The sequence below is a fragment of the Mustela lutreola genome, chromosome 7 (assembly GCF_030435805.1).
Source record: "Mustela lutreola isolate mMusLut2 chromosome 7, mMusLut2.pri, whole genome shotgun sequence".
Lineage (NCBI taxonomy): Eukaryota > Metazoa > Chordata > Mammalia > Carnivora > Mustelidae > Mustela > Mustela lutreola.
In genome coordinates, this window is record NC_081296.1 from 63,249,459 (window position 1) to 63,273,960 (window position 24,502).

Here is a 24,502-nt window from a genome sequence, read left to right on the forward strand (position 1 = left end):
TTTCCTTGGGAAAACAAACAGATTTTAATTGCAACCAAGGAACTATACATCTAGTTACTTTGCTGTCTGTCTTTAGAAATGAAGAAAATCTGTGTGGTACCTAAAAAAGAGTGGTCTGTTAAAAATATATATATATACACACATACATACATACACACACACACACACATATCTGTCTATTACTATCTAATATGTGTATCACTGGGTAGAAATCTGATTCCATTAAATATTAGAATCATCCAACTAATTCTTCTACCTGAGTCCTTTTGACTTCAAAGTCTAGTCTAATAAATATTTATTTAGATTGCCTTCTTGGAGGATCATTTCTAATGATCATATCTAATGATACTGCTGATGAGGGCTTGGAAAACACCCAAATGCAGTAGGGTGACTAGGATGTAACCTCTAGTTCTATGTGGATGCTTCTAAAGATAAGGGGGCCATGTTAGTCTATGTCCTCTAAGAAACAGACACAAGACAGGATTTGACATGCAGGAACTTTATCCGGGTAAATATTGGTGAGGAGAAGAGTGGAAAGAGTAGAAGGTTGGGAAATCTATCTGACTTCTGAAGAGAAAAGGAAGGAAGGAAGATAGAGATGTCTCTAAAGGGATCGTTTGGTGGCATTTCCTGTGTCTATCATATAGCTGAGATCTTTAGGGTGTTTAATAACCCAGCGAGTGTGAATGACAATAACACAGTGAGTGGGATAATTATGTATTTAAGATAGATTTCATACAGATATAAAAGGAAATCATTAGGTTCTTAGATGAGATGGAAAGCACCTATGGTCCATGTTGTGGGGTGATAGATGGAGATTTTGAAAGTTATGCCTCAGTTATCCTGTGGGTCTGATTAGGGAACACAATCCTATCTGTGAAATCCCAAGAAAATCAGCTTGTCAATCAAATGTCTATAAATCATATGTGACTGACAGGAGATTGCCATGTGATTTAAGGACTTTGTGTTTGCATTCATTTTACAAAGTGAAATAGGTTTTAAATATTTTATTTAAAAATAATTTCAAATTTACCAAAGCATTACAAAAATAAAAATAGTACAAAAAGAGGAGGACAAAAAATACCCATATACCTTATATCTAGATTCACCTACTATTGAATTTTGTTCCATTTTGATTTGTCATTTACTCTTCATTCTTGATTTATTCTTTCTGGATCATTTGGGGGTATATATTTATATAAATATATATGTGTACACACATATTATATATACATGTATTATATATATACATAAATGCACATACATATATATTCTATTTATATAATATCTAAAAATATATTTTCTATACATAAAATATAATCCATCATTTATATTCCAATTTTGTGAGTTCATCCAATAATGTTCTTTTTTGTAAACTTCCTCCCTTCCTGCCCCACACCCCAGTATAAGATCCAGTCTTTTCAGGTATTGCTTTGAGTTGCCATGTCTCTTTAGCCTTTTTTAAATTGCAGCATGAAATACTTTTTTGATAGATTAAAAATCTTATTGAGGAAAATAAACTTTGAGAGTGGGGACTTGGTTGGTCCTATATGTTGCTTAGACACATAGCCCAGAACAGTGCCTCGTGCATGGTAGCACTCGGTAAATATCTGATGAATGAATAAATGAGTTTTGGGGAATGTCTGTATTTTCCTAAGAGGAGTTGTCATAAATGAGCTACACTGGGCTTTGCATTTTAAGAGCATTTATATGTTTTTTTAGAGTTTTATACAAATAGTTCTAGTGTTATTTTATAAAACTAGATTGTGTTTATGCGTGTATGTGTGTGTGTGTGTATGCCCATGTGTGCAGAGCTTAACTGTACCTTAAGACCCCACCTCTGTTACTCCCTGCCCACACCATTACCTTTAATCCCTTCTCATCTCTGTGCCAACTTGAGCCTTTTAGTGCTGCTTAAAAGGGAAATGAAAACCCAAGCTCTTCTGGCATGAAGATTGGCATCCAGTCTGACTGTCCCCTGGGCAATGCAAAACATGTGCTCCCAACGCAGGACTGTAATGCATCTGAATGTTCAGATCTAACCAGTAGCCACTTTTAAAAAAATTGCACGCTGATTCCAGTGTCAACATGTTGACTGACAGAATGTCCACATGGTAGGAGGCTTACTGACATGATTTCAATCATAGCTCTGTGAATGGAATGCCCAGGAAAGCCGCCCATCCGTCAAGTCACAGAAACCTCTGCCTCGTTCCAGAGGATCCATTGCATCATTCTCACATTGTCAGAATAGCAGCTCATGGCTGGAACTGAAGGACCACCCAGTCTTGTGCTGGTTAGGCCAAGGACCTCGTTCAAGGACTCACCCTGCAAGAGTTCATCTCCTAACTTCGGAAACCTGCTGTTCTACTCTTAATAAGAAACTAAGGTAAAAACTGCCAAGTGTTGATAAGAATATCTTGGCTCGTGATTGTAACATAAAGTGAACAGAGTGGGACTCAAGTTGTATATACAGTTTGATTTTATCTATGAAAAAGAAAACTTTGTAGAAAAATGGAAGAAATAATGCCAACATGGTTACAGTCGTGGCTTCCAAGTGATGGGTCTAAGGATAATTTATAGTATCTGATCTTGTGTTGTTGGCTACAAGGAGCATATGTTTCTTTGATGATCATGAAAAGAGAAATTAAGTATAAAAAAAAGATGTATTTTTATAGCCTCACATTTAAAAGTGAAATCTAAAGAAACTGGTTGAAGTTCTAAGCCATATTGTATCTCAGTTTCCCCATATGCCAAGTAGGTATGAGAATGCCAGTTATAGATTCTCTGATTGCAATACGTTAGATAAGCATATAATATGCTTTCACTTGCTTGACATAAAGGAGCCTATTATTATTATAACAATCTTTATATTTATCTCAGAAGGAACTCCTTCCCCCAACTCTCCATCTATCAATCAAGGGGAAGGAAAGGGTTATAAATCCTGACCGGCATCTTGCCTGCTCTTTCGAAAGTCTAACCCAGTGGGATGGCAAAAGAAAGTAATTTTTTAAATGAAGAGACTTAGAGCTAATCTCCATCTGACATGCACTTCCCACTCCAGCTTACGTTGAAAGAAGTGCTTATTAAGGACAGACTTGATTCCTTGCCTCTCATTTTTCTTTCTACAAGAGAAACCCTCTACTTCACCAGCATAGTCCCTTTCAATTCCTGAATTTATAAATGTGAGAAAACCTTCAGAACATGATATATTCTTGCAGAATGGTCTGTGGGACAAGAAGAGTGATTGACAACTGCAGAAATTACATCTGAGGTTTAGTCCTGCAGGAAAAGGGGATACAAATTGCCTGCAAATTATCCACAAGTCCCTGATGAGCCTGAGGAGAAAATTTAAGAGGCTTCAGTCTTTCTTCAACAAACATGTTCACGTGCCTCCCTTTACTATAACATACAAACACCCAAGAGAAATTGTCCCTGTGAAAACACTACTTTCTATTTTATCCTTGTCAAATGTGTTAATAGTAAATGTGTAAATGCCAATTAATAGTCTTTACCCTGTGCCAATAGTGTTTCATGTATGATTCAGAACAGAAGAGGTATATAAACTCTGACTGATTGGGTTTATAATTTAAAGAAGAAATCAGATTTTATGCCATAAAAACACATTTTGTTAATTTCATAAGGGATATAATGAAATAGCCTGTGAGGATTTGCACTGCAGATCTCACTTGAGCAGAACTAAATACAGTAGAATAAAGGCAATAATAATGATGACTGATACTTATAAGTCTAAAAGGAACAGGTTACATTTCTACTTAAGAGTACATGAAAGTGAGACGTCCTAGACTTTGCACATACCTGGCTTACGATGATTGCTTTCAAAGGTTCTACTACAATACCACTCACAAATGTGATCAGCAAACCAGCGCTGGTCCTCAAAATGTTTCTCACAGGTTTTGCTGAGAAGAGTACAGAAATTGAGAATAAGAGTTTAGATAGACCCTTTTTTAGCAATTTGGTAGAGTAACTATAAGTCTATTGACTCCTAATAACCAATTGGGGCTTGCATTTTGTGTGTCTTTGTGTTTTTAAATTTCATTTTTTGAGTAATTAATTTTTATCTTATTTCATAGAAATATTTGTCTGTGAAAAGTTGGGGGAAAACTGAGCCCTCAAGGCAGACAGTGTGAGAAATACTCTTCTAAAATTCTATAAAACAATCGATGAGATAAATAGAAAGCAACTCTTTAAGCCTTAGGTTTCTCCCCTGGAGAATGGATTTAATAATAGCACTTAGATCTTGAAGGTAGATCTGAGAATTAAGGGAGAATAGATGTATGTAATGTGCCTGCCTTTGGTAAGTGCCCTCGCACCCCACAACTGGCTCTTAGTATTATTGAATAACAAAGACTTCCAGAGATGCCATTCTAAATTATGTGTGCTCAGGACATCAGTTCTGTTTGTAATAGGTCTTCAGGGGATACCCCCACCAAGACACAAACTCCTTCTGGAACCAGCCTATCTCATTTGACAAACTAGGAGTTCATTCATGGGAAACAACCAAACACTTGGGGTTGAGTCTTCTCTGACTCTTCAAGATAACTGCTTCACCATCATGGTATGGAATGTCCTTCTGTATTTTTCCTTTTGTTTTCCTCAAGTCCTTAAGTTGAGTAATTTCTGCAAGCCTCAACATTTATTTTGATCTTTCTGGTCTACTAAGTGCTTACATTATGTTGGGACCAGGATAAAATGACCTGTCACTCATGGATGGTAACTATGGAAATGTAAACTTTGCTTTCTAAAGATGCATCACCTTAGATGGTACTTCACAGGGCAAAGAGAACGATATGCAGTCTTCTATCCAAAAAGGCCAATTTTTTTCTAGAGTCTGTTTGGCGAAATGTCAAAATTGAAGGTCACTGCTTCTTTAGCAGGCATTGCTGGTGCCCAAAGAAGGTAGCCTGCTAGTTCAGGGCATAAATGCTAATTAAGTATAGTTCAATGAAAGAGTTTTTCCTTTTTGAATTACAGTACACTGTGATGGAGAATATGAGGCCCTACAGTCAGACTAACAGATCCAAATCATGATTTTGGGACTTCACTGGCAATTCCTTTACTCACTTTGAGCCTCAGTTTCCTAACCTATAAATTAAGGACTGATGGGATAAGGTCTGAGCATCACAGTGCTTAAATAGTATTAACTCCCTTCTTTCTTCAGTTAGTAAACTTGAATTATTTTTCTTTAAAATAAGCAATGAGATGACTTTAACAAGTTTCCATGAGTAGAATCAGATTTTAAGATATAATAAAATGTCAGTATTTATTTTTAAAAACATGCATTGGATTGGGCAGATTCAGTGAACAACAGACTTTTCAAAAATGCGACTGACTCTTTCCAAGGTCAAGCACCTTCAACTCCTTTTCACTCTGCCTAGAACTCTCTGCTCCAGCCAGAATAACTTTCCCATGCGCGTGACTTGGCTCATTCTTATTTTTAGTCCTTTGTGTTTAGCACTCTTCTTGAAATGACCTTCTGATGCCTCCCTGCCAAACCCCACAACTCCTTTACAATTGTTCATCATTCACAGCGTCCAGGAATTGGCAAAAAGAAATCTGGTCAAGTCATTCACTCCAGCCCAAATTTCAGGGCTGGAGGTTTTTTGAGGGAGCTGTACTACCGCCCATTTTGACACATTTTCTTGCGATGATTTCATACACATTTTCATATCTGTAGATTCTTTCTCCCTATTAGAACTATAGAGTTCCATTTCTTCGGGTTAAGATGAGGACGGTCAGGATTAGAGAGGCTGTCACTGGGTCAAGGCCACATAATTTATGACTGATTTGAAACAGGTAGCTAGTTCTTTGTGTTTTTAGTTTGGTATTGTTTTCACTTTACAACCTACTTCACTTAGTGGGTGGCTGGTATCACTGACTGAGAAACAGTAGGGGAACTTCAGAGATGGAAAGGCAGCTCTGGAAGGAATAGGGCAGCTGAGGGGCAGGGAGTGTGATATGAGAGATGGGTCAGAAGGGAGGAGAGTAGAGGAAGGGAGGGAAGAACGGAGTCTCAAAGGATTAATTGTCTTAATCTGAGCATTTCATGCAAAATATAAATAAATAAATAACACCTAAACACCACCAGGCCCTCTACCACATTTCAGCTTTGCTTCTATTTTGTGCTTAATAAACAACCCTACTGTCACAGCCAATGAAAACAACAACATAACTGTGCTTTTCCCTTGGCGCTAACTCTAAACAATCTACTGGATGTGGGTCAAAATTGTAAACTGCCAGCATGTTAAAAATAAAAACCAGAAAAACAAACCTAGCTTTTTCCTGAACCATCGTGAGGGTGAATGCAGGACAAGAGCCAGAGAGAAGAGTTACCATAAAAAATAACTAGTGCAAACATCCTTGAACTGATGTTTTCTATAAAAATCTGTTGGCTGTGAATTGCAAAGAGTGGAGTGGAGAAGGAGAAAGGAATGGGGGATCAAGTGGTGTCTGTTTATCGTCAACTAGCTTTCATGTAAAAGTCAGGGCAGGGTCAGCAACAAACTAGGCAGGTGGCAACTCCGGGCCACGCTGCCATAAATAAATAGTTATGTACTAATGTCATACAACCAGCGCTAGATGCAAAGCATATGGGGGAAAAACATTCTGATGTAAATATTAAAAACAAAAACAAAACTAAGCTAAATTAAACTAGGGTTGCTGAATTCAGGATTCACTCCTGATACTGGATTTTGAGACTCTGGGAAAATAAAGTGGTGAAGCTTTTTTAACGCCTGGACTAAAAGGTTCTTTGAAATGTAGATTGTTCCCTTAAAAAAAAAAAAAAAAATCCTTAACCTTTGGCCTAAGAGAGTGTTAGTTTTTGGTGTAGTAATTAAGCCTTGAGAGTTGGCAAAGACCACAGACCCTGGACCCAAATTTCGAGAGTTTATACTCTACCCCTGTTGCTTACTTGTTCTCATGACCTCTGGGAAAGCTACCTAACCTTTCCATGCCTCAGTTTATTCACTCTGCACAAAAGGGAGGAGGAGGATAACGGCGATAGTACCTGCTTCATAGGAAATTATGATTAAGTGAGTCAGTGTGTGGAGAACAAACAATAACTGGTCAATAACCATGGCCATGTGACCTATCATTGTCAAGTGGTCTTACAAAGGCTATTCAACTTACACAGAGTATCCACCGGACACTACACTAAGGAATCTATCTGTTCCTTGTACTAACTTAAACTTAATGCTAACTGTGGTCTTGCCAGCTCTTAATGTGTAATTACTACACCAAAAAGTAACACTCTCTTAGGCCGTTTTACAGACAAAGGAGCTAAGGCTTGGATGGATTAAGACATTAACCCAAGAAAGCATATCTAAGCTAAATTTCCAACCCAGGCCTTATTTCAGACTTTTAAAAAAAGGAAAGAAAGAAAAAGAAATTACTACTTTAAAATGGAAACAGCTTCTCGTTCTTAAAATGTTAAATTTGAGAAGAAAAACAACACATTGCCTTCTAAGAACCAGATTTTTTATTTTTAAGATTTTATTTATTTATTTGACAGACAGAGATCACATGTAGGCAGAGAGGCAGGCAGAGAGACAGGAAGCAGGCTCCCCGCTGATGAGAGCTGGATGAGGGAGGGCCTTGCTCCCAGGACCCTGAGATCATGAACTGAGCCCAAGGCACAGGCTTAATCCACTGAGCCACCCAGGCGCCCAAGAACCAGATTTTTAAGAAAAGATTTTATTTGAGAGAGCGAGAGCACGCATCAGTTGGGGCAGGGGGGCGGGAGGAGGCAGAGGCAGAGAGAGATGGAGAAGCAGACTCCATGCTGAGCAGGAAGCCAATGTGGGGCTCAATCCCAGAACCCTGAGATCATGACCTGAACCGAAGGCAGAGGCTTTAACCCACTGAGCCACCCAGGCGCCTCCAAACCAGATTTTTTTTTAAAGGGATTAAAGGACTGATGTCCTAATACATTGCCTCGGGAGGGCTGATATCTGTTACAACACCTCAATTACTGTTAAAAACAGTAATTCATTCAGTGACTCATTTCTCCAAACATTTCTTGAGCGCCTACCATTTTCTGAGAGGTCAAGATACAAAAAGAGTAAGAACTGGTTTCAGTCAGTTAAGCACCTAACTCTGGGGAGTGAGAGAGCGATGCTTTCCTGCGGGCTGTTTGATGAGGTCGCATTTGTTTTCTACTCTGTTTCCCAAAATGACCAAAAGTGCTTTCCTCGCGAGCTGCAGAAGTTGCCGGACACAAGCCAAGCTGTGCGTCTACAGCTGTCCCAGCGGGGATTACCTGTCCGGCTCCTGCTCGCAGAGGGCGGAGAGACCTCGGAGCAGACGACATTCTTTGCTGGCCTCCGATTGGAGCTGAGCTAAAACGGCGCGTTTGGAAGCGTATTCAAATGGCGCGCCCAAGCCGTCGCTTTCTGGGCCTCAAGCTTGAGGATCATGGGACGCTTTTGTGCCCTGCTGCCCGGTTTGTGAGCTAACGCTCCCTGATTGCTGGTAGCTGGGAGAGTACGCATTCCGCGAACAGACCAGGTTGATCCCAGGTGAACGGAGCCCGGACACCAGTCCGCAGAGATTTAGGCGCCACCTCTGCTGACGGCAGCTCCTTCCTGGTTGTTTTGCCCTTAACTATCATGGCGGCGGGTTGCCTTCGGCCGGGCCTACTGCGGCTGCTCAGAAAGCCATGGTAGGGCAATCGGGTCTACAGCCCGCCCCCCGCCGCCGAGCTGCCGGTGGAAGCCTAAGCTGTGCAAGTTAGTGATGAAGGGGGTATAGGAGCAAGCCCAAAAAAGACTAGAACCCAGCGCCTTGCCGCTGCCTGCCCACCCCTCGTCTCCCGGCACCAAGGCTGCTGGAGCCCAGGGCGTGTTTTCCTCGTCCCCGCCACTTTCCCGTCCCTGGCCCAACATGATACTGACCAAAGCCCAGTACGACGAGATAGCCCAGTGCCTAGTGTCTGTGCCGCCTACCAGGCAGAGCCTGAGGAAGCTGAAGCAGAGGTTCCCCAGGTAAGTGTCCGTCTCTCCGCTCGCACAGCCCTTTGCCGGCAGCAGCTGTGCCCGGGCATCCAGCCAGCGCTTAGGAGCCACGTGTCACCCATGAGCGGGGAGGAACAGGAGTGTCTGGTGTTGGGCGATCAAGGATGTGAAGAGCTTTCTTCTTTCACCTGTCTTCCACAGGAGACCCTCAAAGGGATGAATCCCTGGCAGCTTCCCAAGGCCTTGAAATGAAATTCAAGTCCACAAACGTTTATTGAAAACTTGGTGCGTTCTAGGTGATGGCTGCCCATGATAGGTGCTTCGTAAATGTCTGGTTAGTTGACAGATAACAAGGATGAAGGGTAGGTGGCAGGGCCTTCCCAAAGTGGCAATACAAAATGGCCCCGGGAAACAAACAAGGGACCACTGGCCCCGGGAAACAAACAAGGGACCACAGGCCTAAAGGGGCCTCCTCCTGCTCAGCTCCGACTCTCTAATGCCATTAAGTGATCTCCAGGGTTCTCAGTGCAGTGAGAGACTCACGCCCTCGGGATTCCACTCTTGGGTCAAGATTGGCCATTTTAACAACCATATTATACATACTCCAGCGGTATTTCATACTTCCCACCCTTGCACAGATATCACCAAAGACATGTTTTCTTGAAGAAAGAGATTATTGGATAATTGATATTAATAAAGTACAAATTGAAGGGTAAAAGTCTTTTATGACCTCAATGTTTTTGAAGGAGTCCGTTTTCCTCATCTATAAAATGTTTTTTAGTATTATTCAGATATAATTAAAGGCAATATTTTTCCATTTATAGTTTCTAAGACTTTTATCAGACTTGTTAACAAGGAATAAAATTGACAAACTGGGATTTAATTTTCTTTCATTAACTCTTGCCAACTCTTCCAATGAACAGTGAAGTAGGAGAAAGCTGGTTAGCTGAGAGAACAGGTAGATTTTTCTGGGCAGCTTGAAGATGGAGCATACATTTAGAACTTCTGCTCTTGTTATGGTCTCCTATTACTACTGTATTTTTGCTTCTCTTTCTTTTTGCCTCCCTTTTCCCTCTCCTCTTCTACCACACTTCTTTCTCTTTATCACTATTTTTTTTCACCCTTGTTGCTTCATCTCCATAAGAAGTAACCTTCCCATATACTTATAGAGGATTTAGAAAGTGTACTAAAGAAGGATGCCCTTTGTTTGGGGCACCATGCTCTGTTGCCTATTCTCTTATGTGCTCCCCCCCCCCCATATTCATGACATAGCCAAATATTTTTCAGTTTTCCCAAATACCATTCAGAGAATAACTAACTCTTCTTCCACTGGAAACTTTACAGTCTATACTACTACTCTGCAAAAGATGAGATTAAAGGGTCATTTAGCAGCATGAGTGGAAATTCTATTAACAGTGTGATTTTGGGAGTTGACTTCACAGTTTTCATGATGGCACTGTTTCACAACAGGTGGTTGTTGCAAAGGCCTTGAGCAACCTTTAGATTTGATAGTTCATTTTATTAGAGTCAGTCAGGTAAGGACCTCATAGATAATTTCTGATGGTTTAAATAGGTTAAGTGACTTTTCAAAATGCCTTTAGTCAAAAGACAAAACAATGTCAAATACAGGTTTCTTGACTTACAGTTCAGAATTCTACACTAAGCTGCCTTGATTAGTCTTCATATTAATAGTAATAACAGTGATAACTATTTTTTGGTGGTATTCACATACACTAAGTACTAAAAAGAAAATCAAAGTACTAAAATGGTTTTGTTTTTGTTTTTGTTTTTAAGATTTTATTTATTTGAAAAAGAGAGCACATGTGCAGGGACGGGTGTGAGGGGAGCAGAGTGAGAGGGAGAGAGAGAATCTCAAGAGACTCCACCTCGCCCAGTGCTGAGCCTAATGCAGGGCTTGATCTCCCTACCCCAAGATCATGACTAGAGCTGAAATCAAGAATCAGAGGCTTAACAGACTGAGCCACCCAGGGTCCCCAGTACAGAAATGTTTTCAAAAGTTGCTAAAAATTTTATTTTCCTATTTTTAAAAGTTTTGCATGCTCAGTAAAGAAAACAAGAATTACTCATAATTGCATGCCCAGAAAATTTCTTTTAATAATTTATATATTTCCTTATGGTCTTTTTTTCAGTGTAATTCTGCCCTTATTAGTATAGTTTATAGGTCTTCCTATTCTTACTTAGCATATTGTGAGCACTTCTCATGAAACACTTCACAATTTGTTTCAAATAAATAATACCACTTTCTATATGTGCCATCTACTTCTTTATTACTGGACATCAAAAGTTTTTTTTTTAAATTTTCTGATGTATTTGGTATATAATGCCAAGTCATCTGCTTATTTTCTTTAGATCCACAGATGTTGGGTGTGACTATATCAGTAGTTTTTAAACTTTTTGGTGTTCAGATCTCTATACTCTAAATAAGCCTCAAAGACCCCAAAGAACTTTTGTTTATGTAGACTACATCTGTTGATGTTCACCAAAATGGTGAAATTAAAATTGGAAAAATTTTTTAAAAATCTTATTAATTTATTTTAAAATGACAGTAATAAACCCGTTTTGTGTTATCATATTTTTCTGATTAATAACCATCATTTCAAAAAAGTAGTGAGAAAATGGCATTGTTTTACATTTTTGCAGATCTCTTTAGTGACTGTCTTAAATAGAAGGAAGACATCTGCTTCTGTATTCAACCTGTTGTAATGTGTTATTTTGATTAAAGAGTATGAAAAAACTCTAGCCTCAGACAGATGTAGTTGAAAAAGAGAAGAATAATTTAATAGGCTTTTAGATAATTGTGGATATTTTTGTTATTACATAAAACCTAGCAAGTGGTATTTTCTCAAAGGTTAATTGCAAAGTAGAATGTGAAACCATATCATGAAGCTTTTCACTCTGTTACATTATAGTCCATTGGCCTGTCTTGAACTTTGAGTGGATCTTCAACCCATTCATGATTTTTATCATTGCATTTTTTTATCATGCATTTTTATCATGCATTGTTTGTTTGCAAAATGTTGGTTGTGAATTATGTGGATCTTCCAAATGTTGTCCCCTTTCATTTTACAGTATAGAAAAATCAGATTCGTTAATATCCCCACAGATCTCATCAGAAAAATATGTGAGATTTGAATCTGTCAAGCTTATGGTGATGGGTACAGAGTTTTCCAATATTTGAATTTACACTTGAAAGCTCAAATTTTATTATTGCAACAAGTATTATCACTTGTTTTCTTTGAAGTGACAGGCTCACATTGTTTATTTTTGAGAAAATGTCTTCCAGACACCCAAATCTAAATAATTATACTTTGTTCATTGTTCGTTCAAGTAAAATGTGGTGTCCCATGGAAAAAGTGGCTGGTTCAGCAATCAGTAAGTAGCCTCCTTTAAGTCAGCCATCGTATTTGGATATGTAGACGTGCTTTGTATTTGCTTCTTCTTTTGTCCTATAGAATGTTAAAAGGATGTATATTCAAAGGTTGAGATTTAATAAAGTTAATTAGTGAATCTTAAGATGTTCTTATTGTGAAACTGGCCTTTTTTTTTTTTTTTTTTTTTTTTTTGTTCTGCCAGTATGTTGCAGTGAAATTTACAGTGACTTCCTGGAACAGTTAGCCTGGCCTTGATTTCCGCATAGGGGCTGGCAGGTTTTACCCATTATTGTTTTTGTACTGTCCATACAAATTTCACACAAAAGGTAAATCATGTGTCTTACTTTTCCGTAAAAATAGTTTTGACTTTGTAGACACCTGAGAGGGTTTCAGGGACTCTAGGAGTCCACTGGAGTCCACTGACCACACTTTGACAACCATGAACTATTTCAAATCAAAGGATATGTATGTTTTAAAGGGTTTTGGTGTATATTGACAAATTAGTATCAAAAAGATTATACTGAGGCTCCTGGGTGGCTCAATTGGCTAAGCATCCAACTGTTGATTTTAGCTCAGGTCACATGGTCTCAGGGTTGTGAGAGAGAGCCCCTGCGCTCCCTCAGGCCTGGAGCCTACTTAAGATTTTCTCCCTCTCCCTTTACTTCTCTCCCATCTCTCCCCCGCCTCTCTGTGTCTCAAAAAAAAAAAAAAAAAAAAGATTATACTAATCTTGTTATTACCAGGGCATGGGAGTTTCTGTATCTACAACTTTGGCCAGCATTAAAGCATGTCATTATTTAATCTTTAATATGATTGATCAAGATTGACATTTTGTAATTTGCATTTTTAATTATAATACATTGTGTATTTCCCCACTTGTTTAATTACCACTTAACTTTCTTCATCTTGAATTACCTGCCTGCTGTCCTTTGTCTAATTTTATATTGGAGTGTTTGCTGTTATTGTTTATTGATTTGTTATTGTTTAGTGATCTGCATATGTTAAGGATGTTAATCCTTTACGTGTCATATCTGTTGCAGATGTTTTCCCAGTTGTTAGCTTTTAAATATTGTTCAATTTTTTTTTTAATTCTTTTTAAAGATTTTATTTATTTATTTGAGAGTGAGAGCATAAACAGCAGCAGGGCTGTGGGTGAGGGGAGGCAGAGGAAGAAGCAGACTCCCCACTGAATGGGGAGCCCGGTGCGGGGCTCGATCCCAGGACCCTGAGATCATGATCTGAGCTGAAGGCAGACACATAACTGACAGAACCACCCAGGCACCCCTTGTTCTATTTTTTATATGCTTAACTTTATGTTCTTTTTTCTGAAAAAGCCCTATCCTAAGACATGAAAACTGAATCTTCACCTGAATTTTCTTCTAGATTCTTTATGGCTTTCTTTCTTATCAAATATTTAATCTGTCTAGCTGAAGTGTATTTTAGTATATGTTCAAAGGTAAAGATGTAGCTTAATCCCCTCCCCCGCAAATGCTCACTGTGGCTTCTACCTGCTAGCCTTACTTATCCATGACTTCTTTGTTTCCACCAAAATTACAAATTTATGTCTCTACAAGTCACTATGTTGAGCCTGGTTTTATAATTCTTCGATTTAAAATGAAGGGCTAACACTTTATGATGTCTAGTACTGTACAACTTCAAAATTCACCCTCATTCTATTCTATTCTGTTCTGCAGTTTTACAGGTAATGGACCCTTTGGGCCCAGGAATATAGGCATACTGTATTTAAGTACTCACTGAGGATACATTCATTAATTTGCAGCTCCCAGCTTATTTCCTGGACCTCCTATTCAGGTAGAAGCCCCCAGTCCAATCAGATTATATTTTACATTTTATTTTCCTGCCTAAACACTACATATGTATCTAATTATATATGTGTGTGTGTGTGTGATTCTTAGAGAGTGCCAATATACCTTTCACACAGGTTCCCCTAGTGTTAACATCTGACATAACCGTAATAAAATGATCAAGATCAGGAAATTAATTTTAATGTAGTTTGGTTAATTAATCTACAGGCCTGTTTTGAACTTTTGCTCATTTTTTTCACTCACATCCCTTTTCTATTCCAGGATCACACATTAGAATTAGTTGTCATGTCTTCTTAGGCTCCTCCAGTCGGTGGCTGTGCCTTACCATTATTTTTTGTCTTTTATGATCGTGACAGTTTTAAAGACTGCAGGCCAATGACTTTGCAGAGTGCCCCTAAGTTTGTACTTGATGTTTTCTCATTATTAGATTGAGAGCAAACATTTTTGAGAGAAAATAGAACAGAGATGCTGTTGTACCCTTCTCGGTACCTCACATCAGGGGGTGCATGACTTTATATTGTCTTATTGCTAGTGAGGTTAACCCTATTCGCTTGGTTGAAGTGTGGTGTCTGCCAAGTTTCTCCATTATAAAATTACTACTATTCCCTTTCTAATAATTACTTTGTGGGGATATCCTTTGAGTCTATGCAAATATCATATCACACTGTTCTGTTGATACAAGCATCCATCAGTGGTTCTTGCTTAAAATTGTTATTACCGGTATTTGCCTAATGGTGATTTTCTATTTCTCTCACTGGAATACCTTTTCAACTAATATAATCTACCACCACCATTTCATGCGAAACAATCCATCCCACAGTTGGCTCATGATTTTCACTGGTACTTGCTGTTCATTCACCTCTCATGGCATTTGATCTGTAATAATTCACTGTGTGCTCACTGTGTCTGTGGCACTATTTGAATATTTTTTAGAAAACAGAACATTGTAGTAATTAATTTTGAATAACTTCCAATCTGAGTAAAGACTTTAAGACATATCTGTCACTCTAATTATTAGAATCACAGAATCCACAAGGGATTTGTGGAACATTTAGTACATGTATGTATAGTCAAGTGGGTTGTCTTTGAGAAGATATGCCTTGGCTGGAAATTCTTTTGCTGGTAAGCTAAGCCCTTTGGCACAAATTTCATTTTTCCCTGAGTTCCCTTGTCATGGATTTATTATTTGGTTGCTACTTATGCCTGTACTGACGAGTCAGAAGTCTTGATACCATACATCTCTAAGCAAATTCTTGTCTTTACCTCACTGTATATCTTTTCCCTCAGGGATCCTGGCTCAGCTGTTTCTAAGAGTGCCTTCCCCATTCTTAAGTATGATTTTCTGTCTTGGCCCACGACATCTACTGTTTTTCCAGTCTTGGATCATAGTATAGGCAACCATTTACTCATATGAGGCTGTTCCTAGAGAAATTTCACAAGGAGTAGTTAAAAACTTGTTGGCTCATTTTCTTGAGATCTTCACCTACTTTATCTGAGAACTGGAGTTAGGGCTGGTTCTATTTTGTATTTGCCAGGGTAGAACTTAGTGGGACTTAATGGTGGACCTACAGTCCAGTCTGGTTAGGAGTGGAGTAGCAGAGGGACGGGCTTGGGACAAACACAATTTTATTTAAGTTTTACATTTGTTCAACGTGGTGTAGTTTAATTTGGTTCTGCCATTGACTACAGTTACCCTTTTTTGAATAATGTTATCCCCCACCACCAGTGATGCATTTTAAGCTATTCTCTTGTCCCATGGGGAGCCTTATATTTTATTGTTTTTTTGCTTCCTATGACTATTTGTTCTTGGGGAGTGACCTGGCTTTGCCACTTTTATCTGAGTCACAGTTGCCTCGTCTGTTAAAAAAAAAAAAAAAAAAAAAAAAAAAAGGGACAGAGCTCCATTGCTAAGAGGTAGAAGAAGTGGGATTCAAACCCAGGCAGAGTATAACTGCAGACTCTTAACTCTTAACTCTGTGGATTGCCTCTCACCGTTCAGTTCCTTAAGTCTGTGGTGAGGATTAAATAAAATAAGGCATGTAAAACACTTAGCATAGTGTAAACGTTCTGGTAAGTATTTAATGGATGGTAAATATGATTATTGTTATTATTAGAATTTAGTAGCTCGCCTACAGTAGAAGAAATGTCTGAGTATAAGCCTTTTGAAACATAAAACAAAATTTTGCTTTGATACGGATCAGTTGATTGTATGGCTCTGAACACATGGATTTAATCTTCAGTTGAATACGGCCCAGATATCAGAAACTTGTCTTAAATCTCTCATAGTAATATATAGTGTCATTTAAAAGAAAGGAAACCAAACTTTTGAACCCAGATGCACTGATTTTTAAGAATTACAGTAGTACATTGCAGTGTATAATTAATAGTGATTTACTTAAATTGGAAGATTATTCCTATTCGCTTGTTCTCTCAGTTGAATTGATAGTTGATTCTCAATTTGTGGTCAATTTTCTATTCTTTTGATAATGTTGTGGTACAACGAAATTCCAAAATAATGAGTGAGAATAGCCTGTAAAGGGAGAAAAAGTCAGTCAGCCTTTTATTGAGCTGGAAGTTCTTTTGGTGGTTTTGCTGAGGAAACATAACTGATTTACATGACCTTCAAAAAATAGTAAGCATATACTTAAAAATATATAGAGGAGTATTTATATATTGATCTTTAGGGCAAATTGGAAAAGAAATCTGCCTAAAAAGTGGCCTAAGAAAAGAATGTGGTTATTTCATGTATTTCCTTTGGTCATCTTTTAAAATATGATTTTTTATTTCATAACATTTCAGGTTTTTATTTTATTGTTGCATATTAGCCTAGCTTTAAAATTCTTCTGGAAGGTTATTTTATAAAGGATATGACACCTTGTGCTTTGATCAGATATCTGTGCCTTTTTGGATTCACATAGTTGCAAAAGTGAAATGAGCTTGAATTTCTATGAAGGAGTATTTGGAGAAAATCTCAGATAATGTTATCTTGAGACAAACGTACATGCTATTTCTTACTAGTTTGAGGAGAAAAATTTTATCTTATTAGATTATTGGCTTCATTTTAAAGTCTATATTCAGGCATCAAACCTCAGTCTACTAAGTAATAACTCATCTCAGAATGTTTACAGATACAATAAAGAGGAATTCTATATCTCCCTAGGAGAAAAATATTCAATTGATGTTTAGGGTAATAATATCTTAAAATTTGACTTTCAACAAATGTTGACTGAATTTAAAAGTGTATTTTTATCACACCTTTTGTGCAGTTTTGCCATATTTGTTGAATTTTCCTTAGAAACAGAACAATCAAATACTTTAACAGTATAAGAATAGTGGGAATAAGTGGGAAAAATGACCTTAACGTATAAAAGTCATATACAGGTGTGAAAATCATATGGGAGACAGGTAAAGAATAAATATTCCTTTATTTTCAGTTGGCTTTTTCCTGAAAGGAAATGTTTTCAAATGTTTAATTCAATGTATCTTTCTCTCTTTCTGCTGTCAGATTGCTTCTACCATGAGCTGGTACACAATGAACACAGTAAAGGTGTTGGGGTACAGCTTCCAACTGAATGACGAGTATCCATTTCTCAGGGGAACAGAGTAGACAGCTGGCTCCAGGATGGTTTCCTCGCTCCATGGGCTTCGAGAGCAGCAGGGAGCAGTCTGTACCTTGTGTATTAAAGACAGTACATAGCTGGTCAGAAGTCCAACCCTTTCCTAGCCACTTTTAGGAACTAAATACTGCCTCTTTTTTTCCTTTCCTGTTTCCTTCCATTCCGACCTTTCAGGAGGCTTCTTGATATACTATATTAAAGAGATAATAGTTCTTCATAACTTAGAGCTTCCTTCCTGCCAGAAAACAGTGACACTATTGACATTGTCATCTTTTTCAAGTGTTTTCCCTTGCCTGAGGGCTGATCTTTTCTGTCCTTCTGGTTTCCCAGCAGCGCATAAATTTTTTTGTTTTTTGTTTGTTTTTTAACCTAAGTTTGGTATTCAAATCATGACCTGATAAACACCTGAAATATCATTGAGATAATGGAGAGGTCTGCAATTTTCTATCCAAAGTAAAATGTTAAAATATCTTTTTTCCCCTGTGTTTTCAATATTGAGATTCAGCTGCTAAAATGTTTGAAAACTTTTAAAGTTAGAGACATAACTTCAAGACCATGGAAATAAATATTTTGAGTCTGAGAAAGCAGTACAAGCAGAGGAAAAAGTAATTGGTTTCATGTTTTTTGATACTGTCAAAAGTACTGAGTCTTTCCCTGACCAAGTGCTGGCCCCTGCTGATTGGCGTGATTCTGTATGAAGCTTGAGCTTTTTCTAAGGTTTTCCTGGGAACAGTAGTGATACACAAGATTAAGACTTAAAAATACATGGTGCATTGTCACCCTTTCCTCCCCCCAACATAACTCATCTATTTCTCATGTATTTATTTTTATTATTGTTGAGACTTGTCCCGTGCTCCAGGTTCAAGAAAGGATGAGATATATACTCTACTCTTGTATTTATTCTGCTTTAGGAAATAGCACACCTTTGATATTTACAAGGGTCATCACTTCATGATTGTTGGAATCCCCAAATATGCAGCTAGCACTAGAGTGGATGGCAAAGGTCTGAAGCTTTGTGATGCGGGTGTTTGGTTGAGCTCGCTTAGTAGCTAATTGACTTGGTCTTCCCCAAATCAGGCTGTTGGTAGGAAAGATTCAGATTTACACTCGGCAAACTCCTGAATTATGTTTGTCATGAATATTTATGATCACTCTCAGGTAGAGCTGGGGATGTTTAATCTAGGAATGCTGTGGATACCCAACTTCAGTGCCAGGATGAATAGAGACAGAGTGAAATCTCTTTGTTTTGTCACTCATGCCTGTGCCACACCTTAGCCTCCTGAGATTCCCTAACTTATAAGATGGTGTTTAAGACTAGAAGGGGAATAAGGCTCTTTGTAGGGGTAGGCTTGGTAGATGGGACGTGGTGGAGTAAAGCATCACTTAAATGGATCTTCCTACAATCATGTGAAATTAGACTGGCGATTTTTTTTTTTTCTATTTTTTGCTTCTGTCTATACCTCTTCCAAGCTGATGTCATCTTTTGTCAAGGTGTACTACACTGTTATTTGTTTTTGCTGATAATATTGGGAGGAGAAAGCTAATAAAATTTGAAATTAACTTACATTTCAAGCCCCATTTAGCAAAGATAGTAAATGGACTGGGAATATGAGAGAGACTCTTCATGGGATAGCATTAAAAAACCCCACAGACTCTTACAGTTTAGATGTAACAAATAGCTCACAAACATCATTTCTTAACTCGTGAAGTCACCAGTATCTGGATTCTTATTTCCTGAGGCCAGCTAAAATACATATCTAAAAATAAAATCCATTTCCCCTCCAGTTTTTGTTTGCACCATGATGGACATGTTGGAGACTCTTTGGTGCAAATCACAGAAGTTTCTCCAGAGGGACCTGCATACTTCTCTTATTATTTTAGATTCAGTGACTTCTGAGCGTTGCATTGAAAACCAATTAGCGATCATCTAGTCAAATCAGTTAATGTTGTGATGCACCGAGGGAGCAGTGCTACCCGGTGATCTGGACAAAGTTACACACGTGCAGGTAAAACTCTTCCTCTGTGCTCTTTAACTAGAAATCTTAGATTCCTGTCTCTTGAGGAGCTGGTCAGGTACCAACAGGAATGAATGAATGAAGCTAGCCTGGTTGGGATTCTGGGTTCATGAAAGAACAGTTGTGTGTACTAATGTGGCAGCCGCTACCTTATGCCCCATGCTGCTGAGTCTTTTATTCCCTAGAAAACAGCTCTCTATCTCACTTTTAGAAAAAAATACTCTGAGTTTTGAATGTTGTCCATTTGTTGGAACTTTTAAAGACACTGTGGGCCAATGGTTTTCTTGCCAAACAGAGCAAATCTGTGGGCTGAATTTGGCCCACAGTCAGTGAGTGCTGGAGCTGGCTCTTTCTGGCTTCTGAGAGCTGATGATAAGTATCTTTTCCTGACTCTACAAGCTGTGACCTCCCATCTAATAGCTTAAAATTAGAAGCAGTAGGGGTGTTTACACCACAGAAATTGGCTAACTTGTGACAAACCTGGGCTCTCCCCACTGCCACCAAAGGCATTTCTTAAGCCCCACCCCCAACACCACTGCATACCATCACCAATCTGAGACTTTTGCATTGTACATTATGGCCCTGTAACATGTCTTTTCCAGAGTTTTCTTAATCCAATTTATTCTATTTGTTTTTTTTTATAGCTTTTTTCCTAAAAGGGATCTTGAAAATCCCTTTTCAAAATGCTTACATCTATATTTCATTTATTCTTATAATACTTTTGTTGGGCTCCCCCCCTTTTTTTTTTGTTCAAAGAGAGCATACATATATTTTTTCCCCACTATAGTTTATGTGGGAACTAGAATGCCAGTTTTGTTTTTTTTTTCTTAAGATTTTATTTATTTATTTGACACAGAGAGAGACATCACGAGCAGGCAGAGAGGCAGGCAGAGAGGAAGGAGGAAGCAGGTTCCCCGCTGAGCAGAGAGCCTGATGCGGGGCACCATCCCAGGACTCTGAGACCATGACCTGAGCCGAAGGCAGAGGCTTAACCCACTGAGCCACCCAGGTGCCCCTGCCAGTTTTGAGCCTTAGAAGTACCTAGTATATTATTGATGTTATGATACATATCATAATGGGCGTTTGATTGAACTGACCTGAGAAAAATGCTGCTTGGTTGAAAAAGAAAAAAAAAACAAACATATATGTATGTCTCATTTAAGGAAAATTGATTCCTTTCAAAACAAATTAATTAGCTAACTTTAGGGATATTACAGTGATTCTTTACTCTCTCTAGGAATTTGGAAATGTTCCAGTGGTATACCTGAGGGTTTATCATGTCAGAAATTATTTTTTTTTAGAAACTTCAAGCTTAGCTGTTACATCTTCAGTTGGCAGTTACTCTAGTATAAAAAGAAAATAAAGCATCTTTATAATTATAATGAAAAACAAATGAGAAGATACCCAGTTGATTATAATTTGATTTTGTACAATTTTCTAAAGACTCAATTATCACATGTTCAAATGTGTTTCTTTTCTACATTTAAAGAGTCAGTAATAAAGTAATATGACAGTGTACAGCTAAAACAGATAATAAAATTAACATTAGGCAAGAATATGTGCATTTTAGAATAAGAGGAGAAATTCTTTGTGGGGATAGCCCCACATGAGTGGGCTGGCCAGGTGGTATTGAGTTTGGCAGAGATGTTACAGCCTGTTCTTGACCTTGAGTGCTTTATCAGCTCTCTCTGCTTATGATTAGTTATTTTATAAATTGATAGGAGGCAAAACCCATTATTGGGAACTCCAGGAGGCGGTTCAGTTTTTTGTTATAAAGCCAGTTTTATAAATTGGCTTAAAGAGCTTGGTTCTGGAAATAGACTTATGAATTCTGGGTTCATGACTTACTTGCTGGGTGACCTTGGGTAACTTTCTTCATGTCTTGGTGTCTTATTTGTGAAATGGGATTGTTATGAAATTGAAATGAGGTAGTACCTATAAAATGAGTAACATAGTTCCTAATACTGTGCTAAATAAATTTTTCTGTTTCTGTTATTGCTAACATTGATTTAATGATGCTCATTGCAGTGGTATTTATGCTTATAATAATTAGACTCAGGACATCAGAACTGAAAAAATTTTACCTAAAACAAGCCCCTTTATTTTCTAGGTTGCCAAAATGTTTCCCATTTAATCCCAGGATAATAAGAAACCTACTTTTACTAAGTTACAGTGAAGTCCTTAGATGATAATGGCAACCAAGATGGGATTTTGCGGGGGGGATGACAGATGAGGATATGTAGGTTTAGGTTGATTCTCCTCCCCACCTCCCTCCACCCCCGGTCGAGTAAGTGTGAATATTAAAACCTGAAAAATTTTAGGTATTTTCTTGTCTAATTACAACTGAAATATAAACTGTCAAATTCTAGAATCTCTTTTACATTCCCACCCCACCTTGATAGCAAGGTGGTTATGAACTTAAGAGAGATATTAGGATGGACACCAGTTTTGGAGTCAGGGTTCTGCCACCAGGACGTAGCTGGAGTCCAGAAATTATGTGAGTTCAGGTAAAAGTCTTTCGGGGCATGGAGATCTTGTGGGATCTCCAGATCATAACATGAGTGTGGACACTGGTTTTAGTGTTTAATGTAGATATGAATAAATTTGAAGATTGAGTGCTTTTTCAATAATCTTAAAATCTTTTCATGCTACTGATTATGAAAAGACCTTGAGGTAAACACAAAGGGATTGCATAAACCTTTTAAAGAAAATAGATATATTGCCCTTAAGGCTTTGGTTATTATTTACAATGTATTCTAGAATGCTGCCTGCAAAGAATTTGCTTAATTTATCTTATTTGTGCAGTTCTGCTGATCATATCATTACAATAATAATGAATTGGGCTAGGTAGTAATTCTTCCCCTCTTCTATTCTATTTATCGTGGAGCCTATCTTCTAGGTTCTCCATTGAGGAGAGGCTTTAAGATATAGACCTACTCCATACTTCACTTAAGTTACTTAGACCGGATGAGAATAAAGGTATCAAAACTGGTTAGAAATCATTGTGTTTAATAATAATAATAATAATAATACTTAAAAATTTGAATGGTACTCTGAAAAATGGTGCCTGAAGTCAAAGGTAATAGAAAAGTCATAATTGTACTATGGAATGTATTTTGAGGACAATGCCTTATAACTCTTCTGAAGTGTGAAAATGAGACTTGGTTAGTTTTATATCATCTGTTAAGGGTGTGTAAGGAGTCTAGATTTGGTACATTGTCATGGAAAATATTTTATTCATGTTATAGCTTTTTGGACAATTGTATTCTGCATTGTATTACAATGGCACAATAAATTGCTGAATATACTGTCTGCTGAATATGACTTTACCATGAAAAATTTGATGCATGGAGAAGGAAAGGTTGGAATATATCAACCTTTTCTGACAAGGGACTTTGAATTTTGACCTAATACAGGTGACCTTTGTGTGCAATAAAAGTGAGCTTAATCTTGAGGTCAAGGTTGAAGTGAATGGCAGAGCTGACGCTGATTGTGGGTACTTCAGAGCCTACCTGGCTATTGGCTCAATGGGAGTCCGGCACTTTTTTTTTTTTTTTTTTTTTTTAATTTTTAGCCTTTTCAGGAGCTTATTTATAGTAAGTTGTTTAGCTCTTTAACACTACCCCATTTCCTCAAAGCCCAGATATATGTTTAGTTGTGGTAAGTTCGTCTGTTTATTTATAAAGTTTACTGTTTCTGAGTGAAAGGTATGAGTGTGCTATTATTTTCTGTTCCATAGATAAGCCATAGCTAAAAATAAAAATGTTCTTATGACTTAAAGAAAAGACAACTGACACATATAACCTTGGAAAGGAAAATATATCTTCTTTTAAGAGGTTTATTTCTTTGACAAGTTGAACTCTTATTCTCTAACTTTGGAACTGTCAGAAGAATTTTTAAATAGTTTGTACCTTTATCTAGATTATAATTAAGAGAACTCTTATGAATTATTGTCTTAAAAGGTTTAGATGATTTAGAGACTGGTTATTCCCTTGGAGGTTCCTTTGAAATGCATCCACTAATGCATTTACATTAGAATATTACATGATATAAAATATTTTTAAGGTTTTTCTTGCTGTACATAAAAGGGAAATTATTTTAAAACACAAATTTCACTATTAAATATCTCTACTGTTTTGTCATAGGTAAATTACACCTTAGCAAACATCAAAGAAAAAAAAAAAAACAACCTGTCAGTATTATATTGTGTGAACACTTAGGGAATATTCTCCCCAAATAATTGTTAGAAGCAGTAAACAGTTGGGGAAAGTGTCAGAGCCTCTAATGGAAAGAACTTCTACTCTTTTAATCGAGCCTGCAAAATATATTCCCCGGGACTGATCAGCGCTGAAGCACTGAGGTTTGATGATTGGAATGGCAGGAAACCATGCTTTCAGGACATAATGAATTGACGAGGCCATCCATCATTTGTTAGCATACGCTGAAACGTAGGCTATGTGTGCAGAGGCCTGTGATTTAGTAAATACTTGGGAGATGAATAGAGCTTACACACAAGGGAAGATATTGCTGTCCTTCAGCAGCCTGAGACCCAGGCGCCTGCTGAGAAGGCCATCTGATGGCACATCATCAGTAACCGGCCTGTCACAGTCAGCGGTGCCCACCGACCATTGCCAGTATATTAAATGCATTTTTAATATCTGCTTCAGTAGATTTAATGAA

At 37.9% G+C, this 24,502-nt stretch overlaps 1 protein-coding gene across 3 annotated transcripts in view; it reads left to right on the forward strand.

Annotated features, from left to right (window-relative positions):
- Positions 1 to 8,435: 8,435 nt before the first annotated feature.
- Positions 8,436 to 24,502, forward strand: part of CDIN1 (CDAN1 interacting nuclease 1) — a 203,406-nt gene continuing 187,339 nt past the window's right edge. Inside the window, exon 1 of one of the 3 annotated variants that reach the window (XM_059181110.1) lies at positions 8,436 to 9,002. In XM_059181110.1, coding sequence (XP_059037093.1) covers positions 8,902 to 9,002 — 101 coding nt within the window. In that variant the 5' untranslated portion in view covers positions 8,436 to 8,901. The remainder of the gene's footprint in view (positions 9,003 to 24,502) is intronic. The other 2 variants (XM_059181112.1, XM_059181109.1) reach the window with 2 other exon arrangements.